General features: G+C 43.0%; 1 protein-coding gene across 7 annotated transcripts in view; it reads right to left on the reverse strand.

Moving 5' to 3' along the window:
- Stat92E (Signal transducer and transcription activator Stat92E) overlaps window positions 1–27,937 on the reverse strand; it is a 194,108-nt gene that overhangs the window by 30,758 nt on the left and 135,413 nt on the right. For 5 of the 7 annotated variants that reach the window (XM_075692518.1, XM_075692520.1, XM_075692522.1 and 2 more), the window contains exon 18: window positions 16,822–16,947. In XM_075692518.1, coding sequence (XP_075548633.1) covers window positions 16,822–16,947 — 126 coding nt within the window. The other 2 variants (XM_075692523.1, XM_075692521.1) reach the window with 2 other exon arrangements.

The following is a 27,937-nucleotide window of genomic DNA, read 5'->3' on the forward strand; positions in this document are numbered from 1 at the left end:
AGCACATGTTCAGGTCTAATGAGCCATTTAAGGAGGTGAATTTGACATGTTAATTGTCATGTATCTGTCAATATATGCATTCCATGATAGGCTCGAGAAATTTGCACTGTGGCTTACGAGTCAGACCAGGAACACTTCTGTGTTGTTGGCATGAGAAAATAAATTTTAAAAAATGTTCTGAAAACCTTTTTCTTCCTTGCATCAGAGAAAGCAAGTGCTAGCATTCTGCTGAGCCAAGGTGGCGAATAGAAGCTGATAGAACATCTGGCTCTCACATTATCCACCCCCTCGCCCAGTTACAGGTGCTGTGTTGGGTTCCAGCTAGCAAAAGCATAGAAGCAATAAAAACCACTTTGTTCTTATTCATCAACTTTCTCATAAAATCAAGGAAACAAACTACAGTCTTGCATCTTAACAATGTGAGTTGCCCAAACAGGGTTTGTTAGTGGAATGGCAGAGGGGGCTGTTTGCACCCAGCTATACCACTGAACTACTTTGAGACACCCTGCTTATTAGGCTAGTTAGGCAAGTCAGTAACGGCAAGTGACAAAAGAGTCAACATAACCATTTATTTTTCAAGACATGAGGGTTGCCTGGAAGCGAAATGTGTAACGATGGCACACAAGTACAGCACAAATGAAGGAACGAAAGTGTTCAAGCAGACGTAAAAAAAGGAGAAAAATGTACTCTGCAACAAACTCTTAAAAGCCACAACAAAACGATGCAAATATACAAAGAAAAAAATTCTTCCTGCTATATTTGTGCAGGAAACAGCAGCAACAGCAGCAACAGCAGCAGCAGCGGCCAGCAGATGACAAGGCAAGCCTTTCACTTTGGCAAATTCACACATGTATAACATGTATAATGTTTACATTGTGCACAACTTACATCTAGTACTACATGTGTGCAACTCGGGAGTTGCAGTACAATGATGTGCGCACCACATGCAAGGATGGCAAAACTATTACAAACAACAAGATCAGCACAACTGCACAGTCATGGAGACTCAGCATGCTCAGCCATTATGACAGGCACGCACAAGAGCAAGAACATCCATACGTCAAAAATACATATCTGTATATGCTGGGAACTTTTACAATGACAAGTGGTCTGTGTCTGCAAGACCCTCAATATGAATAAAGCTCGCTGTCATAGATGCTTCTCATTAAAAAAATAAGGCCAAATTGCCCAAGACAAGCAGGGCATGCACTTCAACAAGGACTTGTAATATGCCCACTGACTGTTTACATTACTGCAGCAACACTTTATCATCATCAGCAGCGGCCTGGTTATGCCCACTTCAGGGCAAAGGCCTCTTCCCATACTTCAACTACCCCGGTCATGTACTAACTGTGTCCATAACACTTTATAAAATGCACCTTTTTGAGAACTTAAAGGCATCTGCAGATTTTTAATGTGCTGCTGCCTGTCTCAAGCAAATTGTTATGGGTGCATCGCCTCGCTCATTACCAAATGGAGCACACCCATAAGGAGAAAGTGCAGCATACCAATGCAGCTAAACAGTTCACAGGAGTGTCTGCCAGAGTTTGGCAAGAAATTATGCAGCTAGTGACATTTAGCTGGGCATAGTTTCTTCACAAACTTCAGATACATCATATAGAACATTTCCTACAGTGTCCAGAGACTACACCAAATCTAAGACACGGCAGAAAGCGAACGAACAAGCACAAGTGCTTTTGAAACATGGAAAGTATACAAAACAATGCCCTCAAGGATCACAATCGTGATTGAAATAAAAAAAAAAAGAAAGAAAGGGAACCATTCTGCAATGTCAAAAGTGCAGATTTAAAAAATATATATTTTTTTTGACAGACGTCCTAACAGTGAACAATGAATCATGCTCTCAACAACAGTACCGTTTGCTTATAAGTCACATGCACAAAAGATGCAAGACACTTTCAAAACCTCAATAAAACCTCCCTTTCAGCACATCATCACAATAACATGAATGTCACATTTCAAGCAGATGGTACTAGCAACATCTTGAACCATTCTTTGTATAGCTGCACTGCAGGATGCGCCTTTAAAGGGCCCCTCACCAGGCCCCATAGCAAATTTTGGTTATATGCTGGAAGTTGTTACGTGTCCTCTAGGGAGCGTTCTGCTGCAAAAAAATTTCAAATCGGCTCATTAGTAGCCAAGATAGAGATATTTCAGTGCTGTGTCTACAGCTTTTGAGTGAGACTTACCTAGAAAATACCATTTACGTTCAACGGGGAGGGATGAGGAGCGAGGAGAAAGTTCATATCAACAAGGGACTGAGGCAGGGGTGCCCTTTATCCCCGCTGCTGTTTATGATGTACATAGTGAGGATGGAGTGGGCGCTAGAAGGAAGTAATATCTGGTTTAATCTCTCATACAAACAGGCGGGTACAGTAATAGGGCAGCAGCTCCTAGGTTTATTTTATTTGGACGACATTGTGTTGCTAGCTAACAAGCAAAGTGATTTGCAACATCTGGCTAATATCTGTGGACAGGAAGGCAACAATTTAGGCTTGAAATTTACTGTTAGAAAATCAGGTGTTATGGTATCCAATGAAAACAGTGAACAGACAGTGGAAATACAGGGCCAGGAAATACCTCGGGTAACAGAATATAAATACCTTGGTATATGGATAAATGAAGGCAATAGATATATGGAAACACAGGAAAAACAATAACAGTGAAGGGGAAGAGAACTGCAGCCATAATGAAGCACAGAGCGCTAAGGGGATACAATAGGTACGAGGTCCTCCGAGGTATGTGGAAAGGTGTAATGGTTCCATGACTTACTTTTGGAAATGCGGTTGTTTGCTTTAAATCAGGGGTACAATCAGGACTCGATGGGAACCAAAGGTCAGTGGGTCGCCTCGCATTGGGCACTCATGGGAAGACTACAAATGAAGCTGTGCAGGGTGATGTGGGCTGGACCAGTTTTGAAGTGAGGGAAGCACACAGTAAAATTGAATATGAAGAATGGCTGAGAAATATGGAAGAAAGTAAATGGGCTGGGAGGTATCTGTACAGGAAAAACATTGATTCACAGTGGAGGAAAAGAACTAGGAAGCTTACCAGCAAGTATGCGGCCTGTAGGGTGGGCAACACAGCAACAAAGAAGGTCAAGCGGAAAGTCAGAGAGGCTGAAATAATTTCATGGGTGGCGGCAATGGAAAGAAACCTGCCATGAGTACCTACTTAAGAGGAAAAAACGAAATCAGGAAAGGAACAATTTATAACTCAAAGGGAAGTTCATTACTTTTCGAAGCGAGATCGGGATGCCTTAGAACACGCACCTATAAAGCGAAATAAAAGACGGAAGAAGCATGTGCTTGCTGCAGTAAAGCTAGGGAAACTATGGAGCACGTTTTATTAGAATGTGAAGACATCTACCCAACGGTCGATTTAGGCGCCACTGGCCTCCTTGAAATCCTTGGGTTCAGCGAGAGCAGTGGAAAAGTAAACATGTCCGTAATAGGCATTAGTAAAAGGCGATTGGAGGATAGGTGGAAGTAGGGAAACGACAAAAAACGGAGACATGCAAAAGCACAGTTCGCAATAGGGGATCAGAAAATTTGGTTGTGGTAGTTCATAGTGTTTTTTTTTCTTCTTTCTTTATTTTTTAACCTAGGTAGGACATTAGGCAGTGTAATAGCAAGAGCTTGGTGGCGGAATTCACCACGCCGTTCCAAAGGGGACACTCATAACATCCATCCATCCATCCATCCATCCACCCACCTTTTCAAATCGGCTCATCAGTAGCTGAGATAGAGATATTTCAATGCTGTGAACCCATGACTTCAGGAGGGACGCTCCACTACCAAGCGAGACGCACTTTCCCCTTGCCCTGTCTAGCCTCTGCAAGCGAAATTCCTTCCCTGCGCTCTCCCATACTGGACCTTGAGGATCGCATCACGCATAGGTGACGGGCCCCGCCTCCATTTCTTTTTTTCTCCTCGCTTCTCTTTTTTTTTTTCCCGCTGCACACTTTTACTGACGGCGTTGTGCGTGAGCTGTTGTGATTGTCTCATTTTATGCGCTGTGCACAAGGACACATGACTAGCAATATAATTCAGTGCTACATGAATACCGAGGCAGAACAATCGGATCGCAGAGCATGATCATGCACTGGAACATGGTAGAAAATCGCATAGTTTCGGTATCTGCGCACGTGACTGCACGACCATGGGAACAAGCAGACAAAGCGGAAGTACATCTCTCTTGCTTTAGGGCGAAGTAAAACAAAAGCTCTGTGCTTGTCAGCTCGAAATGGCCAGACCTGGTGAGGGGCCCTTTAAAGAACAAAAGTCATACAACACACTACATCTGGCATCTTTGCATGCTGCAGCTTTGTCTTTTTTTTTTCACAACAACCCAAGAAGACAGCAGCATAGTACGCTTAATACTCAGCATTGCTGCTCCAAACACTAAAGGAAAGCACTTGTAACTTGTACGCTAAGACTTCTTAACACAATGACTAAAAAAAGTAGATTTTACAAACAACTATCGAAGGCTATGACTAAAAACATGTTTTTACACAAACACTAATATCTGCCTGTAAAATATGGTTCACTACATCATGGCACATTAGCCTGTAATGGCTTGCAGAAAGAATTACTATGCCAGAATGTGGGAAAATTGGTAGTAGCATTCTCTGTTCAGAAACAGAAACACACATAGAAAAGAGAGCCAGGGGACGCTTGTAAAAATGCTTGCTAGGAGAGCAATGATAACACATGCATGTAAGCATCAGCTTCTAAAGAACTTGGTGTATCAGCCAGTTATCCACAAAATGCCGCATTTTCATGCACATTACCTGCACCTGGAATCCATGAAGATAAAGAAGTAGAAGGTTATAACTGCAAATTCGATGTAACGCACGGCTTACTGCCGTGCAAGCCACATTACACTGAGAAGCAGTAAAAGCAGTGTCAACTGAACATGAAAACCAATACCGATTCTGGAAATTTCCTTTGTGCCAATAACTGGGCAAAGTCATATGTAATGATTTGAGCACCGCTTTCTTTATTATTGTTAATTTCACAAGCTATACACATCAACTTCTGTCTTTCTTTCCTCTTCCAAAGGCTGCTGCAAAAGGGGGTGCAGGTTATATGCACCAAAATATATTACAAAGAACTAAAAGGCACAAATCCTGCAGTATGAATTGTGTAGCTTCCTACACACTGTCACAGAGGAATATTTTACGTTATTTGTATCATGCCTGCCAAACCACGCACTTTAAAATTCATAAAAATACCACACACATGACAAGCAAGGGAGTGGGAAGGAGGGGAATGGCACATATTTTTTCCTCCTAGAATGAGCACACACCTTTTGTAGGATACATACGCACTTTATTAGTGGAGGTTTACCTATAGACGCAGCACACAGGTAGCAGTAAACTTGGAACAGCAGAATTTTACAAGCAACACATCTTCTAGATCACGATCGCCTTCTAAGCAACTTTGCTGTAGCCAATTTGGCATACTTTGGGAACTTCTCTGAAGCAAGCACCCCTCTGGCACAAAAGGGCAGCGCAGGTACCATCACTATTTCTTAAGCGTACATATTTCTGGCAATCTTGCACCATGTGTCAACGCCTTTAAGCCATTTTTGATAACAGAATTTATTTCTCGTAAAACCTGATGCAAGTTCTTAAATAGTAAAATGAGTGCAAATTTGCAAACATTTACAAAAAATTCAGGTGTTGGCAGGTATGTTTGTAATGATCCCTGTCTACATTCAACCATTTATTGAGCAGTGTGCAGCAGAGAAAACATTCTTTTCTCGCCAAGTTTCGGTATTGAGTACGATGTTTTTAACTAAATGCCTTCGGCCAACATTGAACAGACAGCAAGCGTCACTTTGTTTAGAACAGGAACACAGGACAAGAAAAAAAGTTTAGATGCTTTCCTTTGAAAGCACAGTCCAAGGAGACGGACTGATGCAAAATCTCTGGCTGCAGTGGCGTCAGACGTGAGGTGATGCAAATGACATGTACACCTATAGTTCATATGTGATTAGAGCTGTCTGTAAAAATTTCAAACGAAGCCACAGGTGCCCTGAGGTAAAGCCTATTTCCAGTGTTCTGCCTGGTGCTTCCCTCCTATTGCTGAAAAAGTTTCAGCAAAATATAATTCTTTTTCATTGATTATGCTTATTCTCTGTGTTTTGCACATATAGATACAATTGTCTTTCCTGGTATTTCGATCTGTTGTCAATAACGCGTTAGAACGTGTAACAATAACCCGTTGTTGTAACAATAATAACAATAGAACGTGTAAGTCACATTTTATTGTGTACCGACGCAGATAGCCTGTATGAAGCGTTCATTGTAGATTTGAAAGCTATATGTAAAAAACATTTTCCAGATATCATAATCAGAAAATGTAAGAACTCTCGAAAACCTTGGATAAACACTTCACTTTACAAGCAGATAAATTTAAAAAACCGTGTGTACTGGGAATTTGTGAAAACTAAAGACATTGACAAACTTAAGGCCTTCAAGGTGTTTAGAAATAAGCTCAACGCTAAACTAAATGCCGCGCAAAAAGAGTATTACCATGCCTATTTTAACGATGTGGTGAGCAACTCTGCTTTGTCCTGGAAGCGACTAAACAGTCTTATAAAACAGACCAATGTTTCTAATGTTAACAGCATGCTTGTGAACAACCGCGTTATCTGCGCAACAGATCTTTCAAATGTTTTGAATTATCATTCCATAGCTGTTGGAGAGCCTACCAGTTGCAATAGAACAAGCATATCCTCGATTCACAAAACAGCACAATTTTCTGGTAGTATGGTGTTTTTACCTACAAGTGATAATGAAGTTAAAAATGTGTTTTATAGCCTAAAACATTTCAAATCACGTGATGTAAATGATGTGCAAGTTAGGCCAGTCAAATTCATTATAGACATAATTGCGCCTATTTTAGTTGAAATCTACAACTTATTCTTAGAAAAGAGCTGCTTTCCAAAGGAGATGCAGATTGCAAAAGGTAGCAATCCACAAAGGTGGAAATAAAAAACGACCCAAATAATTTTAGGCCCATTTCCATTCTGCCTGTCTTTTCGAAGGGCTTAGAAAAAATCCTACACATGCAATTGTATGGTTTCTTAGACAAACACTCGCTCATCTCGACATCACAGTATGGTTTTCTGAAAGGCAAATCAACGGAATTGGCTTTACTAACACAAAAAGAATTTATAGCTACAGTGTTTGACGCAAAAGAACTGGTCTTAGGTATATATTTAGATTTCATGAAAGCATTCGATACTGTTCATCATGTTACACTTTTAGCTAAGCTTGAACAACACTGAGTACGTGGTCATGCAAACGAGCTTTTGTCTTCGTATCTGCAACATCGGTCTCAGTACGTTTGCCATAATCATTCAAACTCAAAAATAAAACCTATCCCACACGGTGTGCCACAAGGGAGCATTCTCAGACCACGTCTTTTCATTGTTTACATGAATGATCTTTTCTCGACCGCTGAAAATGTCAAACGGATAGGCTATGCAGACGATACCACCATTTCTTTCAGGGGCACGAATCCGGACACTCTCATCAATTATGCAGACATTGTGCTACAGGATATCGCAAACTGGTGTGATTGAAACTATTTAAGAATTTAAGAATTAATGATAAAAAAACGCAGACGATCATGTTTCGCCCAAAGCATAAGGCTCTAAATCTTGAAGACAGGTTGCATTTAAAAAGTGAGGAAATTAACATTTTAAATGAAGTTAAAACACTAGGAGTTATATTTTCAGAAAATCTGCTTTGGAACAAACATGTGGAATCTCTTGCGGAAAGTTAAACAGGATAATGGGACTGTTACATAGACACAAACATGTCTTGCCTACCACTGTGAAACGAACTGTACATAACTCACTTTTTCTTTCTACACTAAATTATTGTCACCTAGTCGGGGCAACAACATCAAAACAAAACATCGCTAAACTGAAATTATGTCAAAAACGAGCAATTCATGCTGTAGCTAATCTTTCCTCCAAAGAACACGCGTCTAAATATTTTTACGAATACAAAATAATGCTGGTTGAATTCATTTATTCATTTCGTCTAGCATGCATGTACAGAACAATGTTGAGAAGGGGAAATGTTGATTATGTGAATTTGTTTAACATGAATCGTCACAAAATTCCCTATAATACGAGACATGCCGACATTTGGTTAACAAGCTTTTGTCGTACTAATTATGGACAGCAATCTGTATCCTACCACATAGCTGATCTACTAAACACCCTAACTACAAAGGGATTAAACCCGGATACTATGTCCCCTCGTTCTTTTTTCACTTATTTCCTCTCACAAAATCCCACTGTGTGATTCCTGTACTCATATTTGATTATTGTATACATATTAGTATACATTAGTATTAGTCTATCTACGTATGTATGTATGCACATATGTGTATGTCGTCTATGTATATCGAGTTTGATGCATCTGATGTATTCAATTTTGTTTTCATTTTATTTTTAGCTGCATTGTCACAGCTTATTTTCTAAAATTATTTTGTGTGTACCTCTTTTTCCTTCATTTTTTTTTGTTGTTCTGCACAAAAACAAAAACAAATTTACTGCCTGTACGTCCATGTTATCATTCTTTTTCTTCAAATTTCCTGTAAAGTGCCTAGACTCGTGTTGTTATGTACCTATACTACTGCTGTACACTGTCGAATTGTACCATAGGGGGCCGAGCTTCGTCAAGCTGCAGTAATGCAGCTTTTTCCTGCCGCTCCCTTTCTCCCTTTGTTGAGAGATGAAATAAAGTTTTAATTGATTGATTGAATTTTGACCACCTGGAGTTCTTGCAACCAATGCAACATGTAACCTTGCAGCATGCAACCAATGGGTGGCACACACCAGCAAGCCTTGCTGCATTTCCTTCAACTAAAGGCGTTGTTTGGCATACAATGAAATACCTCTGGTGCTTAATACACCTGTTTTACACACAGTCATTGTTAACATACATGCTCACCATTAGTACTTTTTTTCTGCTACAAAGCACCACACAATATATAACTATAATAACGGATGTCATTTACTACAAATGACGTAAAACATTCCTTTGTGACAGCACTTTAAGGTTCTCCCGGCTTTGCAACACACCAGTAACAGTATGGCACTTGGAAATGAACCAGAAAGCAATATGCAAAAGCCACCTTAAATTTCATATACGGAAAGGGAAACTGCACACAAGTATATAAAGAGAACGCAGTTGCAATGGGCTGCTTTATATTAAGACATTGACACACAGGCTACTTAAAAGGCAAGTTAAAAGGCAAATAACACCAAAAGAGCTTAAAACACCCTTGGCAAACAATGCATCACAGTGCACTGTGAGAAACATTAGGAATAATAAGTCAACTCAATGAATTTATACACAGGAGAATCAGAGAGAGAGAGAGAGAGAAGGAGAGAGAGAAGGAGGGATCTATCCCAACTTCAATTTCTTTTGTCTAACTAGTATAATATAATAAGAAGAAAAAGATAACATGAATTTTAATCAAGCTGTTATGGTTGCTAATTCTAAAAATTTGCTAGAAGACTTGTTTCTTTTACTTCTTGACAATTTCACCTCTGTGGAATGTTAGCTGTGCAAAGCATCGCTTTATAAAGCTCGTTGAAACAAACCCCTACAAGGCCAACGGTCCAACACTTTCACACAAGACAATCTCAGGTTTTTAGTAAAACAAGCTGGAAGGCAATAAGCTTGACTGCAACTATAGTATACAATGACTGCCCAAATCTATTCACTGATTGGCAATGCTTTCTTTGATTACAAAGTTACAAACAGATAAAAATAACTGATAATGATCGTTCAGTTGACATAAGCACCATGATCAAGTGTGGTATATAAAAATATGCTTATCAATGAGCTTGTAAATATATAGGTATATTTTATTAGAAAATATCTAATATTAGTGTCATGATGTGTCTTTTCATAACCCTCAAGCAGTACCAGTGCCTAAGCAGTTAAAAATGCTAGATGCACCCAACACGTAGAGAAAACAAGTGATCCAGTTCACCAAGAATCAAGTGCTGGAGGTTTGCAAATTCAGCTCACTATGGTGATAGATCAACAGAAAAATGGTTAAAAATGGTTAACAAGTTGGCACTAGCACTTTTATTAAAGCGTACCCTGCAAGAAAAGGCACTGCTTTGCTGGGTACACAGAAACCACTTGCCCAAAGTAATGAGCACCTCACAAGCTCTGCAGTCACATTTCGTGATTTCCCACCGCCAGCATGATATCTAACTTCCCTGCACATGTTCTTTAGCTAAAGCCCTGCAGTGAATATTTACGAAGCTAGCAACTAATCCTTGAAGCATACCACTGTGGCGGAGCAGCCAGCGACAAGGCATCGTGACCTGTGACGTCAAGCTCCTGTTCCCATATATACCAGCGTCCCACCGGCAATAAACATTGTTCTTCACCGACAACCGGCCTGCTTACGTGGTGGCAGCAGTCCCTAGCCGGCATGTCGACGCCAGCATCTCTTCTTCCACCAACAAAGCCCTTGGACACATCAGGCAACACTAGGCTTGGATGGCAAACATGGAAGAGCGAGTTTACCTTGTTTTCTACTGCCACTCAGCTGAGCAAGCAGAGCAAAGATGTGCAGGCAGCCACGTTGCTAGTAACGACTGGTGAGGAGGCTAGAAAGGCATACAGCACGTTCAAGTTTGAAGCAGGTGAAGACAAAACCGACGTCGACATCTTGTTACAGAAATTTGAGGATTTCCACAAGCCTGAAACCAATCTAACCTTTCAGGAATTCCGTTTCGGATCAAAAAACCAAAAGGAAGGCGAGAGCTTCAGTGAATGGTTGACAGAACTGCGTATACTAGCTAAAAACTGCAAATTTGGAGAGCTAGAAGATCGCATGCTGCGCAGCCACATTATTCTGGGCATTCGAGACAAAAATTTGCAGCAAAATCTGATCGCTGAAAACCCTTCGTATCAGAAGACTGTCGACATCTGTCGCGCCCATGAGCAAGGAAAAGAGCAGTTTCGCGAGATAAGCGAAGCAGCCGCAACCGCTCAGGAAACGAGAGTTTATGCAGTAGCAAGTGACAGAAACGTCTGCAGTGAATGCGGCTACCAGACACATCACAGCTGAATATGCCCTGCAAATGGGAAGACTTGCAAAAGGTGCTGCAGGCAGAACCATTTTGCCCAAGTATGCAAGACGTCGCCCACCATGACGAGACGCGGTGCAGAGACGCAGAGACTTACGTGAGCTGCGTCTAGAACCAGACGGGGACCATTTCTCGGAAACTTCACGAGACACGGTTCAGAGATGCAGAGATTTTCATGAGCTGCGTCAAGAAACAGACGTGGACTATTTCTTGGAAACTTTAACAATTCATACCATAACAAGAGACAACTGGAATGCGACGGTTCATATTGAAGGCACACCAATGACGTGCAAATTAGACACAGGCGCAAACTGTTGCATTATTTCGAAACGAGACATTGAGACACTACCAGATAAGCCAACAGAATCCTGCCGGGTCACGCTTACGGCATTTTTTTTAAATTATGGGGTTTTACGTGCCAAAACCACTTTCTGATTATAAGGCACGCCGTAGTGGAGGACTACAAAAATTTCGACCACCTGCAGATCTTTAACGTGCACCTCTAACGTGCTTCTAAGTACACGGGTGTTTTCGCATTTTGCCCCCATCGAAATGCAGTCGCCATGGCCGGGATTCGATACCACGACCTCGTGCTCAGCAGCCCAACACCATAGCCACTGAGCAACCACGAAGAAACATTTTTCATTGTAGAGCAGAACATGCCGGTAACAATGAGTGGCTCAGCAGCAGAACGTTTGGGGTTCATCAGACACTTGGAGAGCATTGAATACGAACATATTTACCCCCCAGCGCAGCCTTTTGCAGAAGTCTTCAAAGGACTCGGCCAGCTAAGGGACTTCGAGTACAAGATGAAGCTGAAGCTCGGTGCCGCAGGTATCGTGGTGCCAGCTAGAAGAGTCGCTGTAAGCAGGCCGGTTGTCGGTGAAGAACAACGTTTATTGCCGGTGGGACGCTGGTATATATGGGAACAGGAGCATGATGTCACAGGTCACGATGCCGCGTCACTGGCAACTCTGCCACTACCACATGTTAATATGTTTAGTTTGAACAGATTTTCTTCACTCGCATGGAGACTATAGCACACTCTGGCCTCACCAAGTGAATTTTTAGAAGTGACAGAAATCTGCTTAGCAGAAATTCTAAATTAAAAATTAAATACTGGGGTTCTTCCAAGTCAAAACCACAATATAATTATAAGGCACGACGTAGTGGGAGACACCATATTAATTTTGATGATCGAGCGTTATTTAATGTGCATCTAAAGCTAAGTACAACAGCGCTGTTTCATTTCGCCCACATCGAAATGTGGCCGCCGTGACCAAGATTGAACCTGCAACCTTGAGTTCAGCAGGAGGGCATTGCCATAGCCACTAAGCTACTGTGGCGGGTTGCAGAAATTCTAAGACTAGCACTACATTCAAGATATCTGTCCCTAAAATCTGCCAAAAAAATAAAGTACATTGGCATTTTTTGGCAAGATTGTCTGAAACTATCAGAGGGTTGTTTTAGGGAAACTATTAAATGGAACACCAATGCATTCGCTTGCAAAATTTAAACGTGGATACCTCAAAAGTGGTGCTGGTCTAAGACTTCTGCTAAGCAGACGTGACTTCACTTTAGGGCACTAATTGTAACTTGTGCCCTAAAGTGAATAATTAGAAAGTTAACCAGTCAATATTTCTAACTAGGATTTTGCAATTATTCATTCAGGTAATTGCTGCCCCTTCCAGACATCCACATCAAGAGGCTGAACAATGATCTCACACATCCGATTTTTGAAAAAAAACTTGAATTTTCTGTTTTCCTCAACTTCAGATTATCTTGGCCCATGATAGAACATAAGCCAAGGTCTTGTTACTCAATGCATATCGATCTACCCCCCTCAGAGCAATGGAAAAAAGCCAACAGCTGTACTTCTTTGGATGTTGCATCAGCAGCTTGCACCACACGACTAAGATACAAGGTGGCATGGTGCAACAGCAGCATCAGCACAAGCTGTACTCTGTTTCAAAATAACAGGCAGTTTTAGTAAAGCAAATGCAAAGCCCTTGCATATCCTATACCATAGCATATCTTAAGTGCACAAGCTCCCTTTTTTATCCAGCACCATGCGTGTCACATGGCTTGCACAGCTAGCAGGACAACATACGTAGGTGTATGTAGGGCGCTCTCTTCAAATCAAGTTCACTGTAGTGCTGGGGCTTTTTGTTGCGTTCGAAAAAATCGCTGAGTTGATTAATGTTTGGATTCATTTCACTTTCAATAAAGAAGTACTGGCAATGGTATGTCACTGCATTTAAGACGAACTAACTTAGGCCTAGCTAAAGATGCCATCATTGGTGCAGAAATGGCTTGATTAGTGTCTATGAGAAGGCGCAACAGTGCTTAGTTTTGTACATGCGGAATGTTCTAAAATGCCTCTCTGAGAATGCCCCAAAAAGACAAGAGCTACACAGGAAGATAGAGACTTGAAATGGTCAATAGTGGTCAGTTATTGCACTCAAATTCCTTGTTCTATTGAGAAAAGCAGTTGTTACCCTGACGAATACAAGTCCCCTTGTCAGTATGTTGATTTTAGAGACATCTCTCGTTCGAACACTTGCGAACTCTCTTAAAATGTGCATGTTAAAGGCAGTAGTCATTTTGTCTACACACAGGTAAACAGCTGAAATGCCATACTAAGCCTGTCTAATGTGGCATTGGTGTGGGAGGTGCGAGGTGTGCTTCTCACACTTAGGTTGAAGTGCCTGGGCCTGTGCACATGACGCCGACTAAGTGGTATATGCTTCACGAGGAGATAACCAGGTGACAGCCGTAGCCCCCGCTCCAGTACTGTTTTATTGTGAAACAGAGCACAAGTGATGGCCCAACTTCGCTAGCTCACACTGCCCTCAGTCAGCGAGGAGGAACTAAGTGTAGATGGAAACAACAATGTATAGGCACCAGTTTAGGTATATTTCTGTGCACGTTCTCTTCATTCTTAAAAGCCCTTTGCTGTCATTGCCTCCCCCCCTCTCCCTATATTTGGATGCCGCAATTCATTTTAAGGGCACAGAGAGCCTGTGTTACATGTGCAAATGTGGTAACAGGTGCTTCATTTGATTGTGTCTCCGACTGCTAAACACTTCTGCAAAAAGTGCTACTCATATGTTCTTGTCATGCTCAATCATTAGATATATGTGTTGCACAGTTAAACGGATTCAATGGAAACTATGGTGCCACATACTGCATTTCAGAAATCGCTCCTGCGGCTCCCAGTGCTTACAGCCGTGGTTGGGAAATCTACAAAGTGTACATCTGGACAGGTGGAAGTGTTGCTACTAGAGCAGGTCACCAACTGAGCTAAAAAGGGGGTGAATATTTTGATATTTGACTTGAGCATCCATCCAAGAGCCTAAAATTAGGGATTGTTTACTGGTAAATCACCGTTTACTTTTAAAGGGACATTAAAGGCAAATACTAAGTCTATGTCGATTGTTTAAATACCATTCCAGGAACCTCGCAATGCTTGTTTCGTGCCAAGAAAGGACTTCGTTCACAAAAAAAAAAAAAAAAAAAAAAATCATCTGAAGGGTCTGAATACCTTTTTCGAAATTCAAATCTCCCACCACCCAACCGAGGGAGTGGTGACATTGCATATGCCATGACCAACCACCCTTTGCTGCTATCGGTAAGTAAAACGGTGCCCAAACAGATGGCGGCACTGAGTCAAGGCAGAGTGGTGGATTCGCTGCTGCAGCTGCGTTTTGGTCAAGCGGCGTCATGAGTGGCGTGGACTGTTCGGGCATCCCGCGACACAACATGGAAGTTGAATTCTCTGCTAGGTGCAGTTTGTGCGAAGTTCGCGAGCCAGCAAAACCAGCACAGCACTACGCGATAACAAATTGCTGAAACGCGATAGTGTGGGTGGCACGGAGTTGAGCTAAAACGAAGCCTTTCGACCGCCTGTGTCATTTTCAAGAGTAATTCCAATTAGTTTCTTTTTCTAAAAATGAAATAGAACTGCACAGGTAGCATTTCATTTCGTCTTATATTACAACATGTACTAAGATGACTTGTACAAAGAGTGGTTGAGTACTAGTGACAGAATTTAACTGAGGAGTGCTTTCGTCATCGGGAAAATACTTGAATGTCCTGGGGTAGTCTCTAATCATGTCCTGCATTCAACTCAGTTTCTCGATTATTAAGGCTCTGGTAGCAATAATAATCATGCCTTCGAGATTCTTCAGCACTAATCTATCACTTTAGCTTGACTTAATATTTGCCTTTAGTATCCCTTTAAAACATTCATTCACTTTGGCTTTGACTGACCAGCCATCGCCCACTCAGCTCTGCTAATAGCTTTTGATGACAGCTGCTAAAAAAGTCAACCAGCACTGTTTATGTCGACGAACGAAGTGCTTGAGTAGCGCAGTAATGTCCACTGAGAAGTGAGCACAAAACCAGCTGTATCTTAAACCAGTAAATGACACTCGCTCTAGCAGAGAATGTACATAAAAGCATTCCAATTTTCATATGTTGCCAAATATGAAGCGAGATGTGAGCTATTAAGGGAAAACAGAGGTATCAAATGTCACAGAAATTTTCGCCACAGCATACTTCATACTTCAGTCTATCTTATATATTTCCTTAATTACTAGGACAAGGTCCAAGGATTATAACACCCAAGGACCTGACTTTATGCTGAGGACAATAAGCCTTGTCACGCAAAGCCACCTTCTTAATTGTTAAAAGATGCATTCCTTCTATGTGCACAAAGACGAAGAACACTGACACGATGCTATAACCTCACACTAGCCAGCATTACGAAAGTATTCATCATCACATGAAGACTGCTCACAATCACGATGCAATAAGTGGAAAGCACCAATACTCTCGCACAGACACAATGTACAGGAAGTTCTACTTACACTAAAAATGTGAAGAACACCGAAGAAAGAAATATTTCTTTAGGACAAAGCTGGAGCGCAAACATGCACAGTTTGTCACCATGAAAAATGAGCTCTGTAAATATAAAAGGACAGCTGCTTAAAAACGAAGTTAAAATTGAGAAATGAATACTAAATGATGAGGTAAGGAACAGTGAATACAAGCAAAAATGGGAGCTCTTGTATAAAGTAAGCATTGTAGTGCTTTACTAGACAGCAATAGAAGAAAAAAGTAAAAAGAAAGTCTCACAGGAGATATACTGCCATGTCTCTGCCTTGTCACACTTGCATGAACAGATGAGAAAATGGGTATGTTGGGTAGGCAGGCTCCTTGGCGGGCAAGCAACGCCCGAAACAGCGTCCTTGCCTTTTTGTTTCTCTTGTTCACAAAAACTCGCCTTTGCAGGCTTCCGGGACAAGCAGAACATGTGCCATTCTTCAATAAGAACCTCCTCGTGCTACACAATCTTTGGTGGTCCAGGAGGTGAAAGGAATAAGCCACTTTCAAGGAGAGGCCAGAGGGTCACCGAGCCACCTCTTCGAGGTCCACAAAGTTGACGGCAGCACCTTCTTCTCACTTTTGGAGGAAGGGGGTGGGGGAGAGGGAGGTAGGGACAATGATGCACGGAAGGTCAAGGGATGGTTGTGTGATGAGGAAGAGCCTGATGACCATTGGATGTGCAAGGGAAAAGGGGATGTGCGAGGGAGTAGGAGGGAGAGGGAAGAGGACAGGCAGGCAGCAGGCAGGCAGCAAGTGCACACTTACTGCATGGCCTGGTCAAGGGAGGAACCATCGTGGTAGATGCTTGCTCCAGCGTCTGGCGAGTGTGGATGGAAAAAGGACTGCGGCGTTGACGGATTGCTGTCCATGAGGTTCAACATACCTGACAGCCTGACAAAAGAGAGGGAAGAAAGAAGGACAACCATGGTTAAAAACACGCACCTATGAATCGCACCATGTGGTCCACATTCAGTACTTTTTCTCTCGCATCACTTTGGAAAATGGATCTTTTACAGCAATGAGAGTTCTGCACAACACAATGCATTGCTAGCTGATGGTGCTTTCCATAGGCTGCCGTGGTTCCGAACACCGACTCCACTACCAAGAACCTGCCAGTGAATGGTAAGTGTGAAAAAAAAAAGTGGTAGAAAAAAATAGGAAAGGACTTGGCAATATGCTGCGAGCCTATCACTTCAAGTGCTGCTACTTGCAACGACGTTGCTGATGCTCTAGTTGATCAGTGGGTTTACTTCTAATGCAATAGAAGTGACCAAACAGTATTTTCCTTCCTGTTGTAGTGCATTACAATCACATTTTTACTTTGACAATTTACTAGTTATATATGGGACATGAGACACCACCTATGGTAGCTGCAATCTTGTCCTACTTTAGTCATTTTGTCCTCTACAAGGGCCATCTTAGTAAAAGCACCAGTCTATTACTTTTGTTAGACTGAATTACCCACTAGTCACATTAGTGTCCTTTTAATGTTCTATTTTGGAAAGCTCCATAAAAGACGAGGCATCCCAACCCTGTTACACATACAGTACCATAATATAACTTGCTCACCGACACGTGGTCACCAAACATAGCTGGTAATGAAGGACATTCTCCAAAGCATACAATATGCTATGCACTATGCTGTCGTTCGTCAGCTGCTTGCAATGCACTAGAAAGGTCTACACACTGCACCATAATAGGGCCCGCTGTAATCACTATCCTGCAACTTCGCGCTCAGAAGCGACACACCGCAGCCACTAAGCCATCAGGGCGGGTAGGATCTGTGCTGTGAGATATGCCATAGAGAGGGGAAGTGGGCACCCGATTACTTTTCACCACCTGGGGATGTTTACTGCGCACTTAATTCTAATAACATGCAGCAGTCATAGCTAGGAATTGGAGCTGCAACCTCTAGTATGGCTGCAGAATGCTATAAGACAGTGAGACACTGTAGGCATGTTGCCAGGCTCTTGAGAATGACAAATACCAGAAGCACGAACTGCTACAATTGCTGCTCCACAAGAGAACAGGCGACTCAGCTAAATTCAGTGTGTCCGACATCATGCTGGGTCCCAGACACAGCATGATGCTGTGTACACAGCAGACATTTAGTGACTGATCTCGAACCACTTCAATCAGAAACCTCAAGCTACATGGACATCACAAGTATGCATTACTTGATCCAACATTAAGAGCAAGCTTTAGCCCTGGACCAATTCTGATGCTGCCTGCTCAAATACATCCCTAGGCCTAGGCCTAGCCCTAGGCCAATTTTAATAAAATTTGTTGCATTTGAGAGAGAAAGTTCAATTCTAGTGACTGACGGAAGCCAAATTTTGATTTAGCACTTGAATTGCTCACAAAAATTTTCGAATATCACTAAGTCTGAAAAAAAAAAAATATAAGCACAAAGTTTACAAATCCGTAACTCTGCATCAAGAACAGTTACAGTAGTTCTGTAAACTGCATTCGTCGGAACATACCAAACGGACAAATTGATATATCAGGGTGTCTACCAAGTTGACATTTCCCAATTCCCCAAGTTTTCCAGGTTTTTCCCGAGTACCTTTGCAAAATGTCGCCCGATGCTGTCACTCCCTAGTAAGCTTGTTAAAAAATAAAAAAAAACTACCTAATCATGTTCGAATAGTGACTTAATCCAGTTTGAATAGTAAGGAGTAGTGTTTATGTTAGTCATAAAGAAAAAAGAAGCGAGGGATTAGTAAAATGCACAGCGAATAAAATATCTTTAAGAAAAAGACGGTAAAACCAATTGCAAATCATGTTAAACGTTCTCAAATATGAATAAAAAGGAGATGCATACAGAAGCAAATCTTTTAGAATATGAGCTATTTCTATCAACTGATAGAAAGTTTAGGTATGAGGCCCAAACTTTGTCACAAGTGAGATTCTCTCTCAACAGTTGGTAATTGCCAACCTCAACTGTCCTGATATACTCTTAGCCCCACACAACACCTCAGTGTTGCCTTTCACTGCTTTGAAAAGTTTATTTTGGTTTGGTTGAGGGACACCTGCATCTCGACGTCAGCCAATACTTTGTTTTTTGTGCTCAAGTTACTTCAAAGAAGTGGCGGCACACTTCCTTTCTTGTACTTTTCAATGCATCAGTCTTTTTTGTTGTCATCCTCCTGCCGCTCATTCACCCCACAGGCCATTTGAAGTGTCCTCTTAGTTGTACAGTCAACGTCCGATTTTTCGGGCTCTCTAAGAGGGACCACGAAAACATTTTTTAAAAAAATCGGTCAGTTCGAAAAAAAAAATGAATGCACGTCTTTTACTGTCCCTTCCCTAAGCACTCAAATCGCCATAGGCACATCTGAAAAAGCTTCTAATGCCTGCCAGTACACTTATTAGGAATTTTTTTTAATGGGGTTTTACGTGCCAGAACCACTTCTCGATTATGAGGCATGCCGTAATGGAGGACTCCGCAAATTTTGACCACCTGGGGTTCTTTAATGTGCACCTAAATCTAAGTACCACGGGTGTTTTCACATTTCGCCCCCACCGAAATGCGGCCGCCGTGGCCGGGATTTGATCCTGCGACCTCATGCTCAGCAGTCCAACACCATAGCCACTGAGCAACCACGGCGGGTACTTATTAGGCATATCGGTGATCATACTGTGACAGGAGATGGCGAGTGCACCCGCATATAATTAAGGACTACATACTGTGTCCCGCGACAACTGCCCCTTCCCATGCTTGTTAAGCTTCACTGCATAACATGTCTGCATTGAGGCGAAGCTGGCTTTCGGGAACCAACATTATACAACGCTCTGTGCTTTCCGAGCTTCAAAGCCAATCGTGAGGACCACAAAGGCGGAGTCAGAGCCATTGCTAGGCCGAACGTTGCTGCCGTGTTGGCTGCGGCTGCCAGCGGGACTGCCTGCGAGAGCGCCAGTTCGAGGCGGCGAGGTAATCAAAATGGCGGTGGAGGTGGCTTTGATTGCCGTTTCAGACCTGCGGTCACGGCAAAAAGTCAGGAAAATCGGTCTGCAGAGAGTTCTTGCGCCCAAAATTTTAGACATTCTTAAACACTGACTCTATGGGTTACGTGGTGGTGCCGCAAAGCAGCCCGAATGAACGGGCATTCGGAAAGCCGTTAGTTGACTGCACACTGACAACTCCAGCCGATGACATGGCGTCAAAAACAATTCGTTACGATTCCTCTGTGTTAACCGAGCCACCATTACCACAACTCTCGTTCCCTTTCAATAAAATTGGTTCATTCTCCCTTACAGAAGCACAAATTCCCTAAGTTTTTCCTGAGTATTTCCACACTATTCAAAATCCCTGAGAATTCCCGGTTTTCCTGGTTGGCAGACACCCTGTATATTAATTTTTATGTTAAGGGAATTTGATACAATGGTTACAAGGATTTTGCAAAAGTCGTACTCACATATTAGTGGTGCATGTAAGAGCTGTGCATAATACGTCAATTTTGTCCACTTTAGATGTACTATTAGATACAATTTATAGTAGTGCAATACAATTTTTTATTGCTGAGTTACAGAGTTGTAAACATGAGTTTTGTTTTCTGAAAGCGTGTAGCCTTCAAACCATTTTTATAACAAAATTGACAGCCTAAATCAAGAATCCGCTTCCAACAGGCAGACACTTGATAACTTTTTCTTTTAAGTGCCACAAACCTCAGGAAATTTGGTTCAGTGGTTGCCAAAAAAAACGATTCATCCTTTCCCATGTATTCTAATTAGAGATAGGAGCCCCTGAGCTTCTAAAGCTTCCTCCCAAGGCATATAGTAACAAAACATGAAGGATCTCAATAAGTACAATGCCAGCAACATCTAACGATGTGTGCAATGCATCCCAGAAAGTTCTGTCCACAGGCTTTCCAATCACACACAAGCTTCGACATGAAGGTGAAACGTGTCTCCAGACAGTCACATAACACAAGTAGACCGCCAGCAGGGGCACGAATGCATAAAGGTGCTGTTAACGTGCAGACCCAAAACTTATGATAGTGCATAAGCCGTTACACTTGCATGTGCAAACATTAAAGCAATCTTTAAAATTAAGAAGACAGAACGATAATGCACATTTTCACTTTTCTGGGTTCTAAAATCTAGACGTGGCAGATTCATAACCTCAGAAGCTTGTAAGGCTTCTAAGTTTTCGCTAAGGGCACGCAGCCTCATTTGTCAAATGTTAGTCTCTACTGTGACCTTGGCTACTCTGGCATTTATAAGAGGTGGCAATCAAATGTTTGAAGAGTGCCCAATTTCGAACATGCTGGGAAAAGCACCTTTTGCTCCAGAAATGAAACAAGCAACTGCTTCCCACAGCAGAACAATAGCCCTCCCTAGCTGCTACAGATTGTAATTCTGCATTCACTATGCAGAATGTCGCAATGGTTCAGGCATGACAGCATGTGCGGTTAGCTTGCACAAGGGCCACGTGTTGGTGCTGCTACACGTGCAACTATGCAAGCATTTGTTTGGTGCACCCAAGGAGTAACCTTTGGAAGGAGGACTTACATGCACGGCCTCAGACAAGAAATATACAAAATCTATAAAAAGAAAGAGAGAGAAAGAGAAGGAGGCTTTGTAGGACAACAGGTTGACATTAGTCTGCAGCACGCAAAATGAAAAAGACAGCTGCCTGGGAACGGCTTAATTAAAGGGGGGTGGGAGAGAAAGAAGAGGGGGAGACAGTGACATCCATGCACAGACACTTTCCAAACAGGCTGATGATGCACACGGATGCCACAAGTACAGAAAGTGAAGAATTACAAAGGGGCACTTTAGCTGCTAAACACCCGATTTCTCACTTGGTACTCTGAATGAAAAAAGTATGAGGCACCAAGCTCCTGAGTTGAGGCTTCTTACCAGTGCCTTGCTACTGATGCTTGATTGGTGAGAAGCGCAACTGTGAATTTTTCCTTTGGCTCCTTGCAGAGAAGCCACAGGAAAGATAATTTCCCTGACAATTTCAAGTCTTTGCTGGGACAATCAACTAGCCTGTCAACTTGATGAGCATCTGCAGCAAAGCTTTGCACCAGTGCTCACATCTGAAGAATGGTGCCTACCTCCCCAGACGCTTCACATGTTACTGCATAGTTCAGATCTTAGGAACCAGCACTGACAATTAGCCCCCAACAAATATACCATTGGTGATTAACAACTCCTGGGCAGCTAAAGAATGTAATGGTGTATGTCACATTACTGCATGAATTGATTCTTAAAGTGACCCCAAAAAGAATATCTTAAGGGAGGATGAGAGTGCCCTTTTTAATTTGTTAGCATTAGGAGTGCCAAAGTGGGAAAAAGTGTGAGTGTGTGTGTGTGTGTGTGTGTGTGTGTGTGTGTGTGTGTGTGTGTGTGTGTGTGTGTGAGAGCGAGCGAGAGAGAGAGAGAGAGAGAGAGAGAGAGAGAGTTTATATGGTGCACCTGACCGTGGTCTGCTCCGAACCACCATCAGTTGCACTTCACTCCTCAAAGAGACAGAACATGTGTCGGGCATCTGGAAAGTTGGTCGCTGACTGTACACAGGCAACTCCTTCAGCCGAGTTATTTGTTATTTCGTTTTAAAGTTATCCGTTACGATTTCTCTCTGTTACTTCGTTCCCTTTCAATAATATTACAGCTAATTTTTCCTGATAGAAGCACAATTTCCACGAGTTTTCCCTTAGTATTTCCAGACTATTAGATATACCTGAAAATTCCCGGTTTTCCCGTTTGGTAGGCACCCTGCTTTCACAGTGCTTCTGCTCCTTCAATGCCTTGCACTGCGAAGGCTACAGCGGAGCAGAGCGGGTCCACAACGCTCCACCTACTGAACAATGACATGGCCCGCGGTTAAATTTGAGTTTGGATGTTCCCATGAGCGCATCTACTTCCAATTTTGGTGCCTTCGACACGCAAAACGTAAGGTCCCTCTATTCTAAAGCGCCTCTTTTATACAAACGCGGTTGTCCTCGGCAAGCGGTAGTGCACTCAGCCAGTGGACTCATCGCAGCACCCTACAGCAGCTGCCGTATCTAAGCTATGTGGCAGACTGCAGCTACATGCAACTGTAGTGCTTACGCGCAGCATTTGCTTTGTGCACGACAGGGCTTGAGCACATGCTCGTGCTCATATACCGTATCTAGTCGCATAATGATCGAACTTCTTTGTCAAAAAAATTGCCGCAAATTTAGAGGTGTGATTATTACGCGGGTTAAATTTTCCACGAAAAGAAAACATTTTTTTGCATTCCGCATTTGCTGCAGGATGAGAACAGGTCGACGAACAGGCGGCTGCCGCGGGACACCAAAACAAGAATGGCGGCTGGCGAAGCAAGCCGAACACGCCGACCGTGACTTTCTTTCTTTTTGCGAGTACATTATGTGCATTCAAACAGTTTCTTCCATATCAGTAATGAATAATATTGTTAATATCCCCAAGTCTGCGGCAATAACATAGCGATGTGCACTTTGAGGGGACAGAAACAGAGATGGGCATGCTTAGCTGCTAGTGACATAGAAACACATAGCAGGTATGCTAGGGAAACTGCGGCATTTGTCTTCACTACTATGCTAATATGGCATGTTTCCTCTAAGGGTGGGCAAATATCTTAGCTGTGTTACAAGCGTCGACTTATGAATAGGAGACACTTCTATGTATCAGTATGAATGTGGCTACTATCGTTGACGCTCGCGATTTGTTGCGTGCCCACGAGTGCAGACGAGAAGAATCGAAAGGCGCCTTTTTTGTTTCATTGTTGTTGACCACAACAATTATAAAGCCTACAAATAATAAAGCCAAGGCAAGTTTGATTGCAGCTTTTTTTCTTTTTTTCATGGAAGTGTGGAAAGTGATAAAAGGAATAAAATGGGGCATCCGTTTAAGAATGTTTGGTGCGTGCAGACTACTTGGCATGTCTTGAGTCATTCGCGTAGCATTCGACAGCATTCGACAGATGGTAAGTGCGATCATCATTAGCTAGACCTGGCACATGACATATCGCTGCGGCAAATTCGGGATGCGATCATTACAAGGGAAAGAAACAAAAAATTGAATTTTGGGAACAAAATTCAGGGGTGCGATCATTACGTGAGTGCAATCATTATGCATATAAATACGGTACTCATCTGGCGGTCCTAAGTGGCGTGGACTTGTTTTGTCCTGCATCAGCTTGACTAACGGATAGTAGCCTCATGCAACCTGCACATTTTGAAGTGCTATAAATATCTCTATACAAAGCGAAGTTTGCCAAGGCAGCTAACCAAGAGTGACCGGGAGAGAGTGCGCACTGGCAGGCAAATGTGCGGTCTGACCTTAGTTTTTGTGTGGTTCGAGACTAGTTGAGTGTTCAAAACGAGTCAAAATTAACAGGACCCGACAGCTACAACACCCATAAGCAGGGTGGCCAAAGGTTAATTCCTATGAGGGAAGTCACAGCTAAGCGTGGGCAGATGATAGTCGGCTTCTTCTGGAAGTACGAAATCATTATGGAAATTCGAAAGCATATTTTCGCTTGTTTCAGCCTGTTTATTGAACTCTGTCAATGTACACAGTAACAGTAGAAAGAAGTGCACTGATCCAAACAACCTTCTTGATTGATGTCAGCTACTGGCTAATAGCAGCCACGTATGAGGATCTGCCATATTACAATGTTCAGAAAAGAATGAGGAGCAGGCTTCTGTTGAAAAGAGAGCCTTTGAGAGAAAGGTGACGTGATGCTCCACTTGCGAGCTCCACACACCATGCATGACTGCAAAACTAGAGCAATGAAGTTCACAGTAGCGTATGCTATCCATGGACTATGTTTCTTTTTTTTTAGCCAAGCCCAAGAGGTGGTTGAGGACCACTTTAAGGAAGTGTGGCGGCTATTAGGCCACCACTGCATTTGCCTCGTGTGGAAAGGTACTTGGCTCGAATCCTGGTGCCACTGGAAACCCACCGGGTAGAACTGTTCCCTTGCCTGGTGCTCAGCTACCCGTGGGGGTACTCATCTCACAAGGGGGCTTTATGGTAATTTCTAGGCATGATTTCTGGGCACCCCTTGTCCAACGACAGACAGCCTTTGTTGTAGAGCATTTGCAGCTGTGAGAGGCAGAATAGATCTGCCACTGGGTACCCACCAGTAAAATAGGTACAAGTGGCGTTCCTGGCCACATGCTGAGCCATTATGGGACTTCAATGCTTGTAAAGCGGCATTTCCCCCCAACCCGAGGCTTCCCCAAGAAATTGATGCTTTGGGACGCCCCATGGAAAAATTGCTGCCTTGGAAGCAGCCCAGCCCCGCAGCCCAGCCCCATCTCCCTCACCCTCCCCCCCCTTACAGGCTCCTGACACTGCCCAAGTGACGTGCTAGAACTATCAGCGCCTCGTGTAGCAAGCTGAGTCAACACTGACACGGAGGGACTAGCTCGCTTGCGTTGCGCTAGCATCGAAACTGCATGCGCTTCTTGCTTAGAGCAAAAGAAATTGTACATACTTTGCTCTATGAATTCAAGCCAATAGCAAAATTATTTGCTTCCACTATTAGACAGTTTTAGTTATAGCGTACGCAACTATAGTGCACGCTATACGCTGTAGTATAGCGTATGCTAAGCAGCGCGCATTTTTTAGTTTTAGTTGGCCTGCAAGATCTTCGGATCTCAGAGGCCATATGCCATCGTTGTGGCTATCTCCCGACTGTAGTGACAGGTGGCACTGACATATCGAATGTTTCTTTCGTTAGACTTTGACTCGTTTTAAATTAGAAGCGATCTCGAAAACACCGCAAGGTTATCCATAATATTCTGTCATCGAAGCGGCCTGAGACTAAGCGAAAGCCGTTTACACAGTCATTCGCTACGAACAAAGTGTATTTTACAAAAGGAACACCAAATTCAATTTGAAGCGAGCAGCTGGGACCGCCACCATGTTTCACGCAAACTCCGCAAACCACACAATGGCGCTAACGCTAAATCTGAGAAATAGCATGTGTATGCTATACGCTCGTCATTCAGAGCAGTTCTGCAAACAGCTTAATCACTCACATTCATTTTTGTTGGCTGCGTCGAAATCATTCCTGGCCACATGGTTTCTCGGCCTCGTTTGACTTGCCACCGAAACGGAAGATGGCTGATCTGCCCGCTAATCATTGGCACTGTACGACGTTGCCGGTGAAAAGAAAGAGCACGGCTATAGATTTGGAAACTAAGCGCTTCTAACCGATGAAGCAGTTGTCACGAATGTGCTTGCATCGGATAGTGATGGCAACGACAGCAGCGATGACGCGGTAGGGCAGTCTGCCTCAACATTGTCCTCACAGGAGGCCCGGCAGATGATTGAATCCCCCTCTCCAGGGCTTCGTTTTCGCAAGGAAACTTCAACTGCATTATGTGGAGTACCTTGATGCCTTGGAGAAGGATATCGGCAAGCTTCGTGTAAAGCATGCAAGGCTGACGGACATAGGGTTTTCTTGTGCAAGCTACTGAGAACCACATGGCGAGATGCTTGTGGCGATCTCGCCTCAGCGTTTCTTCAGGATTTCCCAAGCTGACAAGCTGCCGCGGCAACCTTCTCGCATTTCTTTAGAAGGCCCCTTATGGGGCCCCCAAAGAGATCCCTTGGAGGAGCTTGCATATCGCTTGCCACCTGTGACCCCTCTTTGCAGTTGTTACAGCAGCGCCATTCTTTAACGCTGACAGCGGCAAGTTGTTACATGCGATCGGAGCGCCCAGAAGCAGTTAAACGAGTGAACACAATCAGCAGCCGGATGGAGGAAGGTGGTGGGGAGGGGCACTGGCCTCCCTGTCATTATAGTTTTTACACAACAGCTCTGCCATCCTCTTATTTTGATTTTTTCACGCAACCCTGTTATAAAAATTATCGGTTATGAGAATGGAATTTTTGTGGCACTTGAATACTGTTATAAGTGGGTTCGACTGTAGTGACATTTGAAGCGATGGAAACGCACATAAAAGTGTTTCTTCGGACATCAACACGCTATATATAAAGGTATGCTTTGACATAGCAATTCAACAGAGCTTGCAAGCTTGGCTCAGCACTCCAGCAGCTCGCTCTTTCCTGGCACTGCTTCGACGTTCTTGCGAGCTCTCAATTTTCACTTACTTTAGCATGCTCAAAGTGATTAGCCACTTTTCAAGCTAATGCACAGAGGTAATGATAAGGTGGGCCCTTTACATTCATGCCACTGAAATTTCAATGCATTTCAATGGATCACTGATACTGCGGCCACACTTTGAAGGAAGCGAAATGGAAAATTAAGATTTAAGGGCATGTTAAGGTAGACATAAATCTCGATTTCTGTAATATAGGCCACCTTACGGTGGACTTCTGGTGTATTATTATAGCGCATTGCACCACTATTGCAAGCTGGTGAAAGGCATCAAGCTCACAAATGTAATTGAAAAATATGAATGGAATTAACTTGTCTCAAGTTACAAATGAGAGCGAATTGGTCCGGTTAGCCAAGCACCGCTCCTTAGTGTGAACAGCACCTCCCAGGCGCATACCTTTGCCAGTTGCTGAAGTAACAGGAGCCTGTCCTGGCCACCAGCACTAGAGGAGATAGGTGATGAAGCCTATATATGAACCATTAGTGACCGAATCGAGCGAGGCATCAGATTGCCCTGAGCAACGATATAAAGAAGACATGTACAGTAAAACCTCGTTAAACCGTACCCGCTTAAACAGCAGTTTCGTTTTAAAAGTAGTAAAGTCAAATCCCCAACTCAGCGGCCATTGAACATAATGTGTTTTGTATCCGCATAAACCGTACCAGCTTATTCCGTACGCATCAGTTAAAACGTAGCGTTTCCACTTTTCGTCGCGCAAACACGGCGGTGCGTCGTCTCCATCGAGCGGCCCGGCAGAACAACAAGCCTCAGAGATCGGAACGGCCTCCAAG

Source organism: Dermacentor variabilis, chromosome 5 (genome assembly GCF_050947875.1).
Source record: "Dermacentor variabilis isolate Ectoservices chromosome 5, ASM5094787v1, whole genome shotgun sequence".
NCBI lineage: Eukaryota > Metazoa > Arthropoda > Arachnida > Ixodida > Ixodidae > Dermacentor > Dermacentor variabilis.